Consider the following 20,182-nt stretch of genomic DNA (forward strand, 5'->3'; position numbering starts at 1 on the left):
CAAACTATCCAAATTTTCTTCTAAACTCTTGCTCAGACCTTACACAGCAGAAAGGATCTTCAAATTAACTTTATTCTTATTCCCTTAGTATTTTAACAGGTAATCTGAGACAAGGAAAGCTTGAGCTGTGGACCACAAACGTGAGCAAAAAGAGATTGAGAGAATCTAATGCAACTGAATGTGAGAAACAAGCATACCATGTGCTAAAATTTGTGTACTTGAAAGTGAGAAATTTCCTATCAGTTCATTCACAGGAAAAATAAATCAATCCAGTTAGTACATCAGGAGGATCTAGAGGTACATATTTCTAGAGGTTATCTGCTTTTTTAATTATACATATTTTTTAAAATCAAGAAAAACTAACTTCCTGTTAGTTAACATACTTGTGTGTACCTGGAATTCAAATTTGATTGACAAATTTTCTGTATTATTTAGCACCTTGTTTATGTATATCTTTATAAAATATATTCGATTTTAGTGCAAGAACATACAAATTCAGCTTGTGGTTTTGTACTTAACTAGTTTTGCATTAAAGATGCAAAGAAACTGCTCAGATCACATGAAAAAACGTACTTTCAAAACAGAACACAATTCAAAATTTCTGCTACTTTTGCGAAAGTTCTCATTATGGAAGTTGAGTTAAAACGTGGTATGTTAAAGACATTTAGTGACTAATGGTCATTTACTCAATAGATACTGTAAATCTACCCACAAACCACTACTGAGGCTTGAAGATTCCCATACAATCAAAGCATTGTATACTGCCTACGTTTTGAAATAACAATCAAACTGCCATTTCCCTGTCCTCTTCTCCCAAGTGAAAATCTTCTCAGGACCTTAAAAATAAGGTCACAGTATAGAAAACTCAATCAGGAATCCCCCTCTCCCAAAACGGCACCATCTTTTATTCTTCCTAGAGAAGAAAAATACCAAACCGATGGAATAATGTTGTCCCTGAGGGTGACAGCAAGGGAGGAAAGCAATGTGTCCTCAAACATTCACATAATTTAATCTGGAACTGCAAATATTATTAAGCACCAATCATAACAGTACAGTTACTGCTTCATGGCACTCCAAAGAGGAGATAAAACTGCTTAGTTGTTAATTTCTAATGATGTAAACACATTTGGATTTTAATGTTATATCTGAATCTCCTGCATTATTAGCTCTGGGGTTACAAGACATTAACTTACTGCCTTTAATAATTTTACACTTGAATTAAAAGGCATATTTAAATATTACTTTCTTTTGAAGTATTTTTAAGAGTATGTGTTCAAGTGAGGGCAGAAATGAATCACCTGGTAAAACAGCCATGAATTCCTTTGCCTTACTGCAGTGTAAGTACGTGCACATTTTCATGTATAATTTTCAAAACCTGTCTGAATTTACCTCCTCTGGTACTGTAATTTCATTGCACAAAAGCCACATTAAACAATTACAGTTCTTGTAATTAACCAGTAGTCTAATGTACAGTTTTCTTATCCCAATCCATTAACAGCTGCTCAAAAATGTAGTAATTAATGGTTTCATTTATTTTTGGCAAACCTGCAACTCGACAAATAGTTTTGTATCTGCTGCAAATTAGGACTCTTTCCCAAACAACAGATGACATGGTGGGAAAGAGGGAGCAGGCAGAATTCTTGCACATCTTTGTCTATTTAGAAGATCAAATAAAGAGCAGCTGTAACGTTATTTGTTACATCTGTGTAAAAAAAAGTACCACATTCCATATCATCAGATGAAAATGAACAAGTGCTGTACAAATGTACAAGAAGGGATTTTTCTTTGAAACTGGGAAAGACAGGAAGTTTTGATTTTAACCAAAGCAATACCACACACTTTTGAAAAGCTCTCATCAGGTTGGGCATCATTTTTCTTTTACAAGCTTTCTTTAAATACTGAGTCACATAGAACACTTAGTTTTAAGAAGTGAAAATACTTGACAGTCATCTTCTTGTATCAGCACAAGGCACATATTTAAACTGGACTGAGAACAGCTAGGGAAAGAAACCATTGCAGAAAACATTATGACTGATGTTCTGGGGTTTTACTGACACATCATCATTTAATAGAATCTATGTATTTCCCTGTACTACCTCCAGAGTCTGCTTTCTCCTCCACACATGCAAAGACCTGTATTTCTGTGCTGTTCACCATGGCAGGAAAAGACTTCATAGACTTCTTGCCAGCTCAGAATAGAGCAGCAACAGGTTATCATTGGATGATGGACACACAGTCCTCCTGTCACACTATAGTAACAGCCAAGCAAGTAGCACCTGCTGATTTTTAAAGAAATATCAAGGTACTACCTCATCCTCTCCCACCAGAACTGGCTAACTAGTTCATGCTCAGCTGCTTCTACATTGATTAAAGTGTTTACAAAGCATCAGTTAGCTGTTTGAAACCTGCCTCCTATAATTCTACTCCACCTTGAAACCACTTTCATGAGTATGACTTAGCCTTCTTTCAAGTTAGGACTGAACAGCATAGAAGCAAAAAAGTAAAAACAGCTTTTTTTTTTTCTTCTTTTAAAGGTTTCTCAAGGAACATTTGCATGTGGAAAGCTAACACCGACTTAGCAAGGTTCGACCAAAAAAAATGGTAAGCAGTAAAAATTTGGGCACTATTTTCTAAGTTTCTTAGTTCATGCACGGGTCAAATTATACTTGTAAGACAGTATGAAAAAATAAATATGTAGATGAAATAACTCATGATACTTAACAGGAACACACTAAAAAAGAAATATGACAGAAGACCACTATGTAAAGAAAATATAATTAAGTAAGTTTAACTTATTCAGAGTATACTGTTTTCCCAACCTCCAATTCTGTTGCTTTCAGATTACAGCATAAATCACCTAGTGATGGTATCAACTGTATCACCAAAGGCAAAATACTAAATTAAATATTCTGGTTATTCTGTCAAATGAGGATAAAAGTGCTACCCCTATTCATAAAGGTATTGTGAGGATAAGTACATTAAATACGAAGAGACAAGCAGACATTTGTGTGATGGAAGTTTCCCATATATTTAAAAATGTTATCACATGTTCAAAATCATGTTACAGCAGTTCAGCAAAATACCCTTCAATGCTGTCCCCATTGCTGATCAAAGGAATCCCTTAGCCATAAGGAATCTCCTTTAGCTAGATCTCTTTTTTGTAAAATTTTAGGAAAGTGACTTAAAAACCTGTATTTTACCTCATGATGGGAGCAGGAAAATGGGCACATGATCAGCCAAGGCAGTTCAGCTGCCAGGCAGCAACTTGTTAACTCCCCGTAACTCAATCATGTTCAATTGTTTGCCCACTGCCTCGGGCTACAGACACACATTTGGTCTGCTAACAACTGTGCCAGATGAAGACATTACTATCCCAAGCTATTTGTTATCACACATCTGCTGGAGATTATCATCTCCACAGCTCTGCTGGAGGAGGAAATCATGTGAGCACACCCTAATATGGTTTGTACAAACCAGCCAATTTAATTTAAATAGGTAAGTTGAGCTAACCAGGCTGATTTTGCCTGAAGCATATTAAAAAACCCCTTCCTTACTGGCAAAAGAGTGGAGGATGAAAACAAGCAGCTGGAAGAATTATCTATCAACTTTAAGCAGTGTAGGTGGATTGGGGAGGAGACTGTTCCCATCCTAATGCAGAGAGATAGTGAAAACAGAGAACTTTGTTAAGACTCCAGAGACGTAATAAATTCAGCTTCTAAAAAAGTACTTTTTAGTACCATTAATAATTTAAATAATGAATTGGAAAACTACATATTTGCAGATTAAATTTTATCTGCAAAGGTAGCATGGATACGTATATTAAAATGTCTTGAATACAAAAGACCATACGTTGAACGGTATCAGTGCAATACAATCTCTCCAGGTTCTAAATGTTGTGATGCAGGACTGTCCTCTGCCTTAACATCTGATCCATCAGTAGCCATATCAACAGTTCTCTACAATCTGATTATTTTGCCACTAGTAAAAGTTTCTATTAGTTTTATGGGATTAGATCATTATTGTTAAGTTTGACAGAAGAAACCTTATAGAAACAATGTAATACAGTATAGCTCATCCCAGACAATAGTATTCCACCACAAAGAGACAGCTGCAGACCACTGCCATGTTTAGATCTCCACACCTTTCTGATATATTTACAGAGTAAATTATTCCACAAGTCACTGATCTAATGTAATATGGGTATTTACATATTGTCTACATGCTGAGACATGAACTGTGTTCAGTCATCCAAAAGGGGTAAGAAAAGTCACGGCAAGCATAGAAAATGTGAGTGTATGCACATCTTGTACATACATGAAACACAGAAAAAAGGTCTTCCAGAACAGCAAACAAACAAGAAATACAGTTGTGTGAAAGCTATATAAAGACCCATAGAAATGCAGTGTACAGTAATTTTATAGAATGTCCAAGACTTGTTCACTGCTGCTGTTCTCTCACCACATTTAGCAACAAAGAGTAAGACAATATAAGGATGCAGCCACTACTTTTTCTATGACTCCTTCTAAAGGGAGTTACTCATCTGAATTACCTTGGAGTGTCTACTCTAATAGTTTAACACATGCAAGAATTACTTTACAGTCCATTTATGAAAACTTCAGACTTTTGTGTTTGAGCAAATACTTCTATTCAATAGAAGATTTGACTGCATACGCATGTAGTACACTGAAATAATGAAAGATTTGATACAATTTTACTTAATTGTAAGTAAACCTCAAATCTCTACCTTGTGAGATTTGATTGGTATCATTGTACTTCAGTGGTTTTTTAAGTATTTGGACACACATCAAAAATCTAAATGACAGATTCCCACTTAAAGCTTTCACACACAGTAGTGAAGAGGCCCATTTCCAATTGAGATGATGTTCACCATTTTATTAACTGTGTGAACAATATTTGTTACTAAACCAGTAATTTCTATATGTACCTTATTAAGTAGAAACATTTTCCTTCTCTACACTGGCTGGTGAAACAATGATTAACCCCTTTGGCAGAAGTGATAATTTAAAATTAGGTCATAACAAAATCAGTCTTCAATATTAACCACTGATAAAGCTGACATATGTCACTAGGCAACAGGAATTTCATCAGTAAGGAAGAGGAATTGTCTTGAATCAAATGAGGATCAGTACTGGTAACATATGAGGAGATGAACTATGTATGTTTTGTTGTTTCTACATAATTGAAATTCAGTCTATTTTGGTTGAAACAGCTTTTGGTAAAAAGCAAAATGTTACAGACCATTTGAATGACAGAAATAAAGTAGTCAACAAAGAATACTTTTGGCCAGGGGAAAAAAGCGTTTGCACATTACATTGTAAAAATTAAATTATTATTTTCAGCAGCTAAACCATAGAAAGAATGCTGGAATTTAATATACATCTTATAAATAAGCATGTATGCCTTGATATTCTAAGGCAGTAGATGGCCTACTAAAAATAGGGTTTTCATAGTAGTTTGAAAATTTTTATTCAAGTCACTTAAAGTTTCTCTGGTAGGCAGAGAGAATGGTGATTTTCTGAAAAAGCACAAATAATTATTTTGAAATAACCTGACTCATCTGCTGGAAAAAAGCCTCTGAAAACAGATACGATGGTACCAGATGTGAGCAGGAGCCCCTGCTGGTTTTAGGAGCAGTACAGTATGGATCTGGACTGTGGCTCTATCTACATTGTAATAACAGTTTATGTTATTTTACTATTTTTCAGAAAATGCTAACCTTCAGTCTTGGATCTGCCACCTATTACTTCTACACAACCCTGGCAGATGTTTATTGGGATAACAGTCTATTAAGATACTGTTGACTGGACATGGAGAAAGGTAGAACAACACTTCAGATATTTAATGCCATTTAAAAAATCTCTATTCTAACTGCTTGTGCAGGTAGCAATTACTTCCCAAGAGCTTCAGTGGTCAGGATAACAAACATGTAAGTTATAATTCTGAATTTCTCAAACTCTTTTACATTGCTACAGCAGGAAAAAAGATCCTAAAATGACTTTGAATATAATCTGTTTCTTACTGCTAACTTTGCACTCTCAGTTTCATGTGAGCAGTCTGATAGTAAGATTGCATTCATATCCAATGTGAACTCATTCTAAAATTATGAGCCAAAATATCATTTAACAGGTGCACTTGCCAGAAAAGCTATGCAGAAATTTTCAAAATTTTGTTTAATATAAAAACTTTGATAGACAAAGATAACTACAGTTTCTAAAGAGGAATGACCAACACAGCACAACCAATGTTTTAGAGCATGCAACCAGAACCTGTAAAAAATGAGAGAGATTCATATTTAATATGCATTTTTGGAAGAAGTATTGGTCTCCCTTTCCAGGTATTCAGCAAGGGAAGCATTTAGCAATATTCAAAACTTAGTTCAGGGTGCCCACATATATACTGTAAGTCAACTGCCTGAAACGAACACTGTCTCAAGCAGTACCACAGAATTACATGATGATAAAAATTTATTGTAACTTTTAAAAAAAATTTGATAGCACATTGTCATCTTTACAGAACAACATAAAAATAGTGTAAGGTGTTGTGCTTAGCAAGAGAAGCATTTCTGTAGTTTCTCATTTGAAAAAATGCTAGAATTAAAATAATTATTTGCGAGAACAGATTCAGTAGGTAACTTGTGCATAAAAAACCTCAAAACCTCTAGGAACAGACTCCTAGATCAGTGTTCAATGTTGATTTTTTTGTCCTTTGAAAAGGAGGAAAGAAGCTGGAGGATAAAATTAGATTTGCTTTTATTAAGTCTTCACAATGAAATTTTTATTGTCAAAATATAAGAACAATTTAAGTATTACAGTATTTGAGTTATTTCCTTGATTTCACATATACATAATAATAATTTTATAGACTTCCAGCACTTAAGTTACATGCCAGAGGTACAAACCATACTTTGGCATCAATTTAGTTCTGATGTTCTAAAGAGATTAAGTTTAGTAAATGTAGTTGGATATAGTCACCAGAAAAGTCTAATACTCATATGTAAGGCAATGATTACACCATGCAGAAGAAATTTTTGAAAGCAAATCACAAAATCCCTCAGAAGACCTATGAAAACACCCCAACAGAATGGTGTAGTTTTCCACATAAGGATTTGAGAGTTGAGAAATGAACGAATTCCTGAACTGTCTTAATGACAGCTGCCACATCAACTTACCTGCTGGCTGTTTTTACAGAGCTGCTCTTCTTGTGCCCTCTCTCGGATCGGTTGTCTCGCAAGAGTTGAAGCTATTAAAAGAAACCATGTTCAGAACAATCTCACAAGCAATGTTTTATTTGCATTTTAGAAGTGTTATCCTCACAATGCAACTCTTTAATCTCTTGAGTAATCTTCCAGTAGATTTCCACCCATGACTTTAATAGAATTTTATAATATTTAATATGTAAATACACATCCTCCAATTTAAAATGCCCAAATAATTGAAAAAGTAAAATTAAAGCATTTTCAAAGCATATTAGAAATCCATGCAATTCAAAATTTCATAATTAACTTATCTGTAAAATTTTACAATTGTCACCATTTCAATTTAAATTTTCAAAGTTGTATAACTAAAAATGTTGGAGAACACTTAATTTACAAAAAACTATTCAGGTTGGCACTTGTATCTAAGCAGTAATGAAACAGTTATAAACTCTTCGAAGCCCCAGGAGCTGCAGTAATTTGAAAGCTGAACAATCAACAAAAACACAGTATTAAAGCTTCCCGTAATAGTGAGGAAGTAGGAATAATAAAGGACTTGTTTAACTGAAGTGGTGACTCAGGTCCTGAAACAAGCTGGGTTTTACTCTATTTATTTTCAGACAAATAAAAGAATACTTTTCAGTCAGACTGTCTCCAGCGCTCAGCAGCCTATTTCCAGCATTTTGATGTTTGTTGGAGGAGTCAAGTGCCACTAACAGTAAAATACACCCTATACTAATAGAATTAAAACTGGACAATATAAAAAGACCACAAAGGTTTCTTGAAACTTCTCATATATTGAAGAAAGAATAGAATTAGAGACTGTTTAGATATGAAGTAGAGAATAATGGACCTAATATTCGCAGCAAACACACTTCAAAATCCTATGGAAATTAGGAAATTATCAACTTTATGACTTGGCCAAAGACACCTTAATATTGTGCATTACTAACGCCATCAGTCTATAAAATTGATTGATCAATTTTTCTCCATCTCTCTACAGCTTCTCTCTTGTATAAGGAATGCTCCTCTTCATTTCAACAATCTAGTTCTCAAATGCAGTAAAATAGTGCAGTGTGCTTTTAAAAGGCAGGGATATCTGAAAGGATACATAATGTACATGTTTCGATATATTTTTGCAAATTAATTTCTTTATTTTCTTAACATCAATGGATTAGAGCATTTACAATTCATGTTCAAATGAAGCCACAATTTTTACCAGTATGACGGTCATACCACATGTATCTATTTTGTGGCCAAGCTAAGGAGAATAGTCTTATTGTTATCAATATTCTCTGGCTGATAAATAAATTGTAATTACAGTATGTACAAATGAAGATAACCTGCTAGACTTTAAATGTGGTTAGTTGATTACTTGTGTTCTAACGTAACAATTACAACTCCAGAAGTTAATTAAAACAGAAAGTAGTAAACACATGCAAAGAATAGTTATACACTATGGATCTTCAAAAATCTAGTGAGAATTTTATTGGTAGTCAAAACTGTAGTAATTACATTGCAGCATCAGTCCCAGTTCTTTTGTTCTCCTGTCTTAAATAAAAGCATAATTATACATCTATAGCGATGACATTAGCTTCACTTCACAACTCCTTAGTAATCTGTAAGTTACAAATACAGTTAACTTCAGATAAGCTCTGAAAACGCAGCTCGTAGGAAAGATGAAAAAAGCATGTAAATATAAAATTAATTCAATTCTATTATTATCTGTGAAAAATGGATTACTTTGTCATTATGTACCAGCTAAGCAGACATTTCTCACCTCTGTGCTGAACGGATAGTGCTGGTATGTATGATGTATGTTAATGTATTTCTCATCATGGAAATTTCCATATTTTTCAGCTTAGAATCTTTTAAAGAAGTAAACAGTACACTTCAGTTAACTAATCTGTTATGTGAAACAATATTTTAGAAATCGAATTTAAAAAAATTACTCAAACTCATAGTAACCTAGTTCTTTTTTACATTTCTTTCACTAGGAAATGTGTTTCAAAATAATGAGTGTTAAATGTGAATTACATAAAGCTGTCTGTTTAGATGTTAAATGTCAGTCAGCTTATTGCAACATGCTAGAAATTCCCAATTTACAGGTAAAACTCCTATGTTTAATCCACCGTGACAGTTTTGTGCAATTAATATGGCTTGCTCTGGAGTTCAAAAGAAGGGGAAGGGAACAGATTTGAACTATGATTTACTGGAGCTACAAGTGTTCATGATGGATGATGATCCATCCTAAGATAAACCTTCCAAAGATTCTTTGGATTTTATTGAAATTTGAAATTTCAAATTTATTCACATTTTTAAATATACTATTAGGCTGGCACAAATCTAATGAAGTCAACTGTGTTATATCTATTTCCAACTTAAAAAAAAGGAACTTTTGCCTTAAATTTCCATGCATTAATGATATATTCAGCTACTTTCACTGAATGGTTGAAATTAACTATACATTTATGAAATGAAACCAGATTTATTTCCATATTTCATAGCTCTGGACAGTATGTTCTGTTTAAGACCTTACTACCATCCATAAAGACAGGTATTGCTCCATGTCTGAAGATCAGCTAAAGAAATAAGTGCCAGGTTGCTAAAGAAATATTAAACACACCCTCACATTCCCTCAACCACATCTCCAGGCTAGAATCTCCTAGGGGCTACATTGGAGGGGCTCAGCAGACAAACTAATGAGTTATTTTCACCAATATCTGCACCATGATGGAGATTTAACAGTTCCTCTTTTACTGCTATAGTTGTTTTAACCAATGGAATGCAGAAAAATGGAATTGAAAAACTTTCTGTAGAAGGCAGCCCACTCTTGTCACTTCATTTCTTGATTTTGGGAGTGAAACATTTTCTTTTTCAGCACTTTAAGAAATGCAATATTTGGAGACATTATGATTTGATGAAATAATTTTAAAAATTCAGAAATTTTATTCAAATTTTAAAACCTCAAATATATTTAAGTGGAATTAAGTGACTAATTAAAGATTTTTAATTAAGAGAATTTTGGAAATGGACTGCTGTTAATATGTTTGCTTACAAGAAAACACAAAATTATACTTGCTTTGTTTACAATTTGTTACAGTACTACTACTTCTGGAGTAGAGGTAGTTAATGTTCTTTATACCTCTCAAGTAAACTGTTCTTGATCAAAGCAGTTCTTACCTGGCTATGTTCCTTCCTAGCCCCAGGGCTAAACCAGTGACTGTGGGAGAAAAAGAAAAGACAGGTTTAACAATATAACTAACAAAGCACATGCTGTCATATGACCAGTCTGTGCGTGCTTTTGGGTATTTTATTGCCTGCCAGGAAAATACAGCCTTTGGCTATGCTTTATTTTAATGGGATATTTTTATTGAACTCTCTAAGTCTGTAACAGTTCTGAAAGAAGGCATCACAGATTTCACTTCTGAATAGTTACTGTCTTTATAGGTAAGTGTATTTTGTCAAAGAAGGTAAAATAATACATAAATGATGGCATTTCAATATACTACAATCCACGTGCTACAAATAAAATTAATTCCCTATTTAGTACTGAAGTGGTCCTTATTAATGACAATAGATGAAAACACTTTAAAGTACTTTGGACTGCCTGATAGTTGTTAATGTATTATTTCACAAAATGAGGTCCGACTTTGAATCTAAAGTGAAATTCCAAGTCTATAAATTCAGTGGCTTCATATCTCCATACAACTGCAAAAGTTTGACTATGACCAGCCTTATTTCAGAGAGATAAAAGTTTGGACTAAGATGTTGACATGTAGGGATGAGAACTCACAATGTGCCTCTTCCCACAACAGCAGTTAAAGCACAATAATACTGGTTCACAAACACACCGTGATCACACAGAACTGAATTACCATCTGAATGGAGCTGTAGCAAGCATTATACAAACCTGCACAACTGGAAAATGAAAAGGAGAAGGAAAAAACAACTAAAATGGGGGAGTCTTGAGTTATGTACAACATCTACGTATTATTCATGTAAGCAAGCCATAGGTTTTGGTCAAAGAATAAAATAATTTCATCCTTTACAATATTGCACAAAAAAGAACATCCCACTATTTGTTACTGTGCTTGTAAGTTCCTTGAGAAGTGCAACCAAAGATTATAAGCTTAACCTACTTGTGTTTTTCCTGAAGTAGTTGCATTCAATACAGTGTAGCCCTGTTTCCCTGCTCCAGCAGCCACATAATGACAGAAATTTTTACTCTAATTAATATACTGAGAAGATGAAGGTTCCATGGAATAGTCTTGTCTAAATCACTTCTATTTTTAAGTCACAAATCTGAAAGTTTTGTGGTTTTTCATCACTCAGTTTTTGTGAGTTTGCTCCTTCTTGTACAAAAAAACAGCTGTCACCAAAACTTCCATACTGCTTACTCCTTTTTCTACTTTTAAGGTGATTAAGGAGCTGGAAATGAAAAAGGAATGACACCAATAAAGTTAAAAGTATACCCTGAGATAAGGTAGACATACATATATTTTGGACATGAAACATTCATCAACTGCATAGAATAGTTCAAAATCTGGCAAAAACAGGGAGATTTCACATACACACAACTGTGGTGTTGGCAGGGGAATGAAAAGTAAAAACCTCACATTTGCAAGTGACTCAACAAATAAGGTCACAAACATCCAGAAGTTGATGAAGAAATATAATGGGTTAGATCTAAATTCCATATCGATGAAAGTCTTGTATCTGACCCCCATCACCTGTAAGCATTCAAGGAGCAGCAAACTGGGGTATCTTCCACCATATAAACTCTTGTGGATTGTGGCAAATCAGTTGATTACAAACTAAAAGTTTAGTAAAACATATTTCTATTGAAAAAGTGCATCAAAGTAATTTGAATGCAACTCATATTTAGATATTAAACCCTTCATAAAGGACAAGAGCAATTGTAATGGGAAAGTAATACTCATATCACGCTCATTTTTATCATTTTGTCCATTCACATAATCACAGTATTATTTGTTTGCCTGTTTGGTTTCATAAAATAAACAAAAGCAGACCCTATAAAATACCAGTTGAACTACTTAAGGCTAGAATAACTTAAGAAATAAACTGAATTCACACAGACATTATCACATTATGGGGTGAAACAAAAGAGAATTAGTGGCATAAAACAGTTGGTACTGAGGATCTGATATTTGTAGTATCTCTTCTTTGAAAAGTTTTATTTTAAACTGTGGATGCTACATCCAGGAGCAGTTAGAACATACAAATGTATCCCCAAATATAGTATTTCCTCACGATGTATGTCTGTATTTTAAATTTCTGATTTGAAAAATAAAGGAAAATTTAATCTTCTTATTCTAAGTATTTGAAAGACAGAACCAATAAATAATGCTATTTAATGTTGTCACCTGAGCAGAATAAAAGTATACAGTAATGATATGCTAGAGTAACCAAACAAACTGAATTACATTCCCTATTTACATGTGTTTAAGCAATTAATTCAGTATCTTTTTGTGGAAATTATGATAAATTCTTCCTCACATAATACATCATGTTAAGGACTCAAAGACGCGATGCCTGTTTATTTCCATACATTCAAGCTTGGCATTTCTGAATTTCCCCTTGGAGAAAAATAAAACAGGTATTTTCCAACAACCTGTATTTCATATTCAGACTTAAAAAGATTTGCACTTTAGGAATGTATCTTGAAAATTAATAAAACCACATTTGATTAGCACTGAATTTCACATTTCCTTATGACACATAAAATGAATTACAAAGGATTATAAATACTCTTATTAAATAAAGATCATCACGTAACAGCTGATGCTCTCATCACATGTTTGTGCAGTTGTAAAATGGGGCATTGGGACAGAGGTACTATTGCAAAGCAAACAGTAACAAAAAGGTATAACCCCCACCACTGATACTCACTCATGGTGAAGAGAATCCTGGGCCAAGTGAACAGCTTTCCTGCTACCACCTGGTCCTGGAGTTATCTAACGGACAAAAATAGGGAAAAGGAACTCTTTGAATGACAGGACAGCATATACACAAAAAGATTGTTTACCATGAAAACACACAACAGATATTAAATACCAAATAGAGACAGTATACTTGATACAGCAAATGCAATTACCAATATTTGCAATTTTTAAGTAAAGGCAAAGTGCAGAAAGTGCTATACAAGATTTAGCAAAATCATTATGTGCAATTCTGATTGGGTGTCTGACATAAAGACCTTTACAGATGTCAAGGCCTTAGCTTACTTTTTTGAAAAGTCCATGAAGTATTTTATCTCCAAAAAAATGAATTTACATGTTTTCAAAATCACAGCCAATATATTACACTTATTTATGGCTAAGACAGTAATAAATTTATTTAAAAAAACCCCTCTTAACCGTTGTATCCCAACACAAACCTTCTGAAATTTAAGTTGATGTGGAATTGAAAGCAAAGGTAAAATACTTTATACCACACTCTACTGTAGTCCTTGACTAGCACATTATATATACTGAAACCAAAAATACATAATATCCTCAGTTTAAGAATGATCTTAAGAATGCATGACAGCACATGCAGACTTTTGCAGATGGTGGCATTCTGGTATTGCTCAAGAATGTATTCAAACATCTTTATTTTTATTTTTGCAAAATGCTTGATTTATTGGAAAATATAGATAAGTAAAAGGAGAAGAATAAGAGACCACTGATGGGTCTCATACTTAAGGATCCAGAACAGAAGACAAACTATCCCTGATGAAAAGAGTACAGGAACAAGTTTTCAGTTCCTTGGTGATAATTTTACAGTCAGGAGATAACCAGAGGTGGGAATGAATTCAGATGTTCTGCCACTTTTGAAAGGAGACCACAAAACCTCAATGATAATATATTTATGTGGCTCAGGCTTGCCAAAAGTACATAAGGAGATTCACAGATAAAAGCACCCTACTTGTTTTAATAAAGAAAGATGAGCTCAACTTTTAAAGAAAAATATCTCTCTATTCATCTGGTGCTGTAATGGAGAAAAGTCAGGGCAGTCAGAGTTCCAAGTCTGGCAAACTTTCGAAGCAGGATCCCTGGATGATTTGAAATCTCCATGCCATTAAAGTATTTGCTCAAAATTTGCTTCATTGACTTGAAGAATTGGGCCAAATCGAGAAAAAACCAAAGTGCTGTCACTTTTCTGGCTGATGGAGATAAAAAAGAATTGGTATATCTTACCTCTGAAAAGTCTATGCAAACATACAAATCCCTAGCAGAGGAAACCATGGCAGCTACATGGCAGAACACCACCAAGAGCTTTACTCTCATTTGGGATTTACTGATCAAGGCCTTACACACCCATATGATAATAATAAAAGACTGACCAAACATTACTTTTTCAATATCATAGTTCATCTAATAATAAAAGTGAGAAATGGCCATTCACAAAGACAGATCTGTAAATATGAGCGAGTATTTTAATAAGAAGTTTCCAAATTTTAAGATTAGTAACTAAAATGTTACTTTAACACTATAGGTAAACATGCAGCTCAGCTCTTGAGAGTTATATCCTGCATTAATCTCAAAATGAGGTTTTCATGCTATTCCAGTGGGTATCCCTGGAATACAGTAATCCATTTTCTACACTGTGGCTATAAGAAAAGCCGACTGTGCCTATGTCATGCTTTGTTAGAGGTTCATGATCACATTATCTCATGGTGGACCTGACACTTTTATTCAGTTTACAGTATGTTCTGTGTACAGGCAACTTATTTCCTTTGCCAGGGCTGCTGACAACCTTTTCCACACTATATTAATCTTGTTTACAGACTTTATCTTGGTACAAATATCAGAAAACTGAACTTTTTATCTCAGAGAGAAAATAAACAACATGTTGACAGAAGCAAAAGCTATTTTCTGGACTAAAATTGGTTATTTACCTGCAGCCATACTTATGGAAAAAAGTTTAAGTTTCCAGCTTACTCAAAATACATAATCTGAAATTTAATAAGCATGGAAATTTCAAGAAAATTCACTTGATAAATTGCCAGTTTAAAAATAATATAGAAACCACAGAAATGTGGTTTTTCACTAATTTATACGAGAATATGAACTTGCTTGGAATACAGTTACAACTGATTACAAAGTGCACTGCTCAGGTTTCTCCTGCACACCCCAGAGAGCTTCAGTTACCAAGCAGACACAGAACATTTATAAAACTAAACTCATAATGCATACATGTACAGACCTTTGCATAAAACTGACTGCTGATTATTGTGAGACTCACAATATGTTAGTGAAAATTAATTCCTATTTGCAAAACGTACATAGGGTGTAAAAACCTAAACCAAAACCCATTTCCCACCTTCATCTGCTAACTCACTGCTACAAAATCTCTTCAAAGATCTGCTGAATCTCCACAGATTTGCTCCAGAAAATGACAGCTAGTTGCAGGACACTAAAATCAAAATAAATACCCTCTCATCTCAACTGTTCAGGTTCTTTATTCATGAAAAAAAAAGCTGTTATCAATCTCTTTGTTTGATTGGTGATGAAATCCCAGGGCACAAGAAGAAATCAGGGGGTAAAGCAAGTACTGTTTTTCCCTTGGGTACTTAGAAACAGCAATGAAAGTTTGTAAAACTAGGAATTTTTTTTCCAATTTAATGTATGCTAGTGAGCACATACATGTATGAGGGAACCAGAGTTGCTGTGATGAAGTGTTAAGAAGACCAGCAGACCAGGCCTATTTTAAAACAGGTTCATTTCATTAATTAACAACACTGCTTGGCAATGGTTCCTTCTTACACACTAGTAAACAACCTCCTTGCATACACAAAAGTATTAATCTTTAGCATGTTATGCTAAATTAGCTGTGAGCACACAATATCCTAGAGCTCATACTGCAGCGTCAGCACTGGCATGGATGGTCCTTCATGGTCTTTAGCCATGGGCATCAAAGTGACCCGAATGGAGCCATCTGAAAAAAGACGTTGGAACTGAAGTGGGTTTTTCCTTCTCATCATATTCTCCCAGCCTATGTCTGATGCCTTTACTTTACTGTTCCCTCCTAAAAGAATGAAAGAATGGGTGCCTTCTCTTTTGTTGTAACAAATACCTAAGTCATGGGCAAGTTAAGGGCAATCTGTAAAAGAACATTTTGATAATTTCCAGCAAATACTGTAGGCTACTTTTGCAATATGTTTTATAGGGAAAAAATACAGCTGATTTTTACTTTTCTAATAATTTAAGTACAGCAAATTTTTTTTCTAAATATTTTGATTGATCAACTTTTGGGAAAAAAGACATTGTACACTTAAAAGTGTGCACACACAACATGAACAGAATTCTAACTTCCAAAGTACTTTCTTATGAGACATTGAAATCCCTAGGAAATGTCCGATAATAGCTTTCAAGCTTTTTAGTAGATTTATCAGTCTGTGTTTCTAGAAGTTGCACTACCCCATAACTAAACATAATCACATCCATACTGGAACTCAGGAAACTGTAACTCATATATAAAGGGAAAGCATTTCTAACTAAGACTAGCAACTTTTAAAAAAAATTACTAGATGTAGCAAATCACTAGGAATGCTGTCTTAGGGGATGACAAAATACTGACCTTCAAAAAATGCAAAGTAAATACCACAGGTATTCACAGAGACCTACTGTGTTGTATCTCTACTGCAGCTTAGTTGCATAAAGGAGTAAAGAAAGTAGGAGTGAAAATAGAAGGTAGGGAAAGCTTTGAGCCTCCTTGCTCATCATCTTCCTCCTAGGTAAAGTCTCTCCAGGAAAACATTGCACAAGAGATACGGCAACTTACAGTTAAAATAACTGTTTAATATGAATAAACTTTAGGGCCATTTTTGGAACTCTTAATTTCTGCTGGCTACAGGTCCTTTCACCACTGTTTGAATAAGATGACAAGGTGGTGGCTGCACACTGTTTACAGAATCCCTGAGACACAGGTCAGAGACAAAGTACTCCTGCTCTGTAAAGACTGCTTTGCCTGAGAAAATATGACTTATACTGATGGACACAGAAAAAACGGAGGAGCATTCAAAACTAATGGGTTTTGCCTCAAAATACACAACATTGTGTGCTACTACCCAAGATCACACAGTTATAGAATCATTAAAATTGGAAAAAGCATCCAGGATTATCAAGTCCAGCCTTTGACTGAGTACCACTATGCCCACTAAGCCATATCGTGAAAGTGCCACGTCTACTCCCTTTTTTGAACACCTCCAGGGCTGGAAACTCCACCACTTCCCTGGGCAGCCTGTTCCAATTCTTAACCACTTTCAGTGAAAAAATTTTTCCTAATATCCAACCTGATCCTCCTGTGGAAGATATTAGACATGACAAACTTCAGAAATGATTTACAGAAAGATGGTGGGATTAAACACAAAAAGGACAAGAAACATAGAGGATTTCACTCTGCAGAAATAATATTGAACACTGCAACTGTTATTTTTAAATGGTAATAATACAGAATAGAGTGGTTCAGCTGGAAGGAACCTACAGTGATTATCTAAACCAACTGTCTGATGAATTCAAGGCTGACCAAGTAAAACTTGATGTTAAAGGGCATTGTCCAAAGGCCTCTTGGACACTGACAGGCTTGGGGCATCAACCACATCTCTCAGAAGCCTGCTTTAGTGTTCAACCACCCTCTTGGTAAAGAAATGCTTCCTGATACCCAGTGTGAGCCTCCCCTGGCACAACTGTGAACTGTCCCCACATATTGTATCCCTTGGTCCCAGGGATAAGAGGTTAGCCACGCGCTCCTCTGCTTTATCTCCTCAGGGAGCTGTAAGACATTAACGAGGTCTCCTTTTCCCCAAAACAGATGAGTCTGGAGTCTTTTCCCACAACTCATGGGACATGCCTTTCTGCCCTGTCACCAGCTTTGCTGCCCTCCTCTAGACACGTTCAAGCACCTTCACATCTCAAATTGTGTGACCCAGAACTGCACACAGCACTAAGGGGGAGGCCACTCCAGTACTCAACACTGAGACATAATCCGCTGCTTGGAGTGCCTGGTCACACCACTGAGGGCAGTCACAGGCTGCCTGCACACCCCCTCCTGCTTTATGTACATATGGCCAGATTTCATGAATGAAGATTTGGGAAGGGCTCTCCCCACGTGGGTGCCCTTCCAGCCTGCGCAATGGATTTTTTAGGTGAGGCACAGCGTGCACAGAACTGTCCCCACCGTTTAAGTCCTGAGGTCCATCTGCCACAGCCAAGCGAGCTTGGACAGTGACAGTGAAGTCCTCAGGACTGTCACAGCACTCGGTACTAACCGGAGCTGACCCTGCTGAGCATCCGAGATGTGACGGGATGGGATGGCAGGGAGGCATTGAACTGCCAGGGGACGGTCCCCACTGAGACTCGAACTCAGGACCTTGGGATTCAGAGTCCGGAGTGCTCTCCTTTACACCATGGGACCGCCCTCACCTGCTTTATGTGAATAGAGTAAGAGGTGTCCAAGACTGGAGTCTACACAGAATATTATTTAAAGAAAAAGAATCAATGTAGTGTATCAAATCATGCATATTTTAATAAAACATGATAGTGCTATTTTAATTTACATGTGCAGTAGTTTAAAGAAAAGGCACTAACAAGTGCCTACAAAAACCACAATACATTAACAGAAAAAAAAATATGCTACATTGTTACTGAACAATTCTGCTTACTCCTCATTTGAAGTATATTTTAATGGTCAGGTACTGAATAGCCTATGGGAAATCAGGAATTAGTTCGTAAGATATCTATGACACAGAGCTCCCCAGTGTGGATGGGTTCCATACCCAGTATTTTCTTAATATTTAAAATAGTATAAACTACCTTAACATGCAGACTGATCCATACCTCTTCTCCCTTATTTTTTTTTTGCCATGGTATCACACAATCAAGTGAGCAAGTATGTTCTCTGTTTATAATTTATGCTTATTTTAGGATATAAATTTTTGAAAAAACACAGCGTATGTCCTATTTGTAATTGTTCCTCAAATATGTTTTCCATTACTAAAAAAGTTTCTTAGAGTTTAAATAATTTTTCAGTATTGAAAGTGATATTTTTGCCTTTTAAATTGGACTTTATGCCAAACCCTCCATAGCATGTTCAATGAAAAGACATTACTGAGCTCACTTTTTACAGGTTATTTCTTTGCCACGATTTGGTGGACTTGGCAGTGCTAGGTTTATGACTGGACTTAATCTTACAGGTCTTTTTTAATCTTGATGATTCTATGATGTGTTTAAAAAAGCTCTGTAAATAATTATGGAAGTTTTTGACTTGAATGCTTAGCTTACTCATCACACTGTGTCACACTCATAGTATGCATACCCAGTAAAATTTCATAAAATTTTGCTGGGCAAAAAAAGGAAGGGATACAAATGAAGTAACTGCTTTACAAAATGAAAGAACAGTTCCTTTTTCTGCTCTATAAATTAACTGCTATGATCAACTACATGTAAAGATCAAGTATATTAACCAAATCTTTTGAATTCCAGAAGAAGAAAAGACACTTTTATGTAGGTTTATATATTTATAGTATCTTTCCCTAAAAACATTCTATTCACACAATTTGAAAAGTTTTTTAGCACATTCCATTTTCTCAGGTAGGATTTTCTACAAAAGAAGTCACTTTCCAAAATGAAACGCAACTAAAATCAAATTCTTGAGAAAGGATTTTGCAGTGGAAATTACACCATGACAATGTCTCTTCCATAATTTACAGATCTCTAACTTTCAGTTTATAGGAAATTAAATGAAACTCTATTCAAGGAAAAATAGAAAAAAATCTATTCTCTACATTTTACTGCACTGATTAAGAACAATCCCTTATTATTTTCAGCATCAATTTATTATTACACATTTTATAACCCTTCTTCACTAGAAGCACTGGAAAGCACATACACAAAGCAAAGCTCTTAATTTAAAACACATCTTTCAAAAACATATAGATACATATTTGACTTGGAGCAATATAGA

General features: G+C 35.0%; 1 protein-coding gene across 1 annotated transcript in view; it reads right to left on the reverse strand.

The window, feature by feature from the left end:
• GPATCH2 (G-patch domain containing 2) overlaps positions 1-20,182 on the reverse strand; it is a 127,531-nt gene that overhangs the window by 26,999 nt on the left and 80,350 nt on the right. The window contains exons 6-8 of the mRNA XM_071578911.1: positions 13,127-13,191; positions 10,397-10,436; positions 7,190-7,260 (exon numbers count right to left, since the gene is read on the reverse strand). Of these exons, the coding sequence (XP_071435012.1) occupies positions 7,190-7,260; positions 10,397-10,436; positions 13,127-13,191 (176 nt within the window). The remainder of the gene's footprint in view (positions 1-7,189; positions 7,261-10,396; positions 10,437-13,126; positions 13,192-20,182) is intronic.

This window comes from Pithys albifrons, chromosome 2 (assembly GCF_047495875.1).
Source record: "Pithys albifrons albifrons isolate INPA30051 chromosome 2, PitAlb_v1, whole genome shotgun sequence".
NCBI lineage: Eukaryota > Metazoa > Chordata > Aves > Passeriformes > Thamnophilidae > Pithys > Pithys albifrons.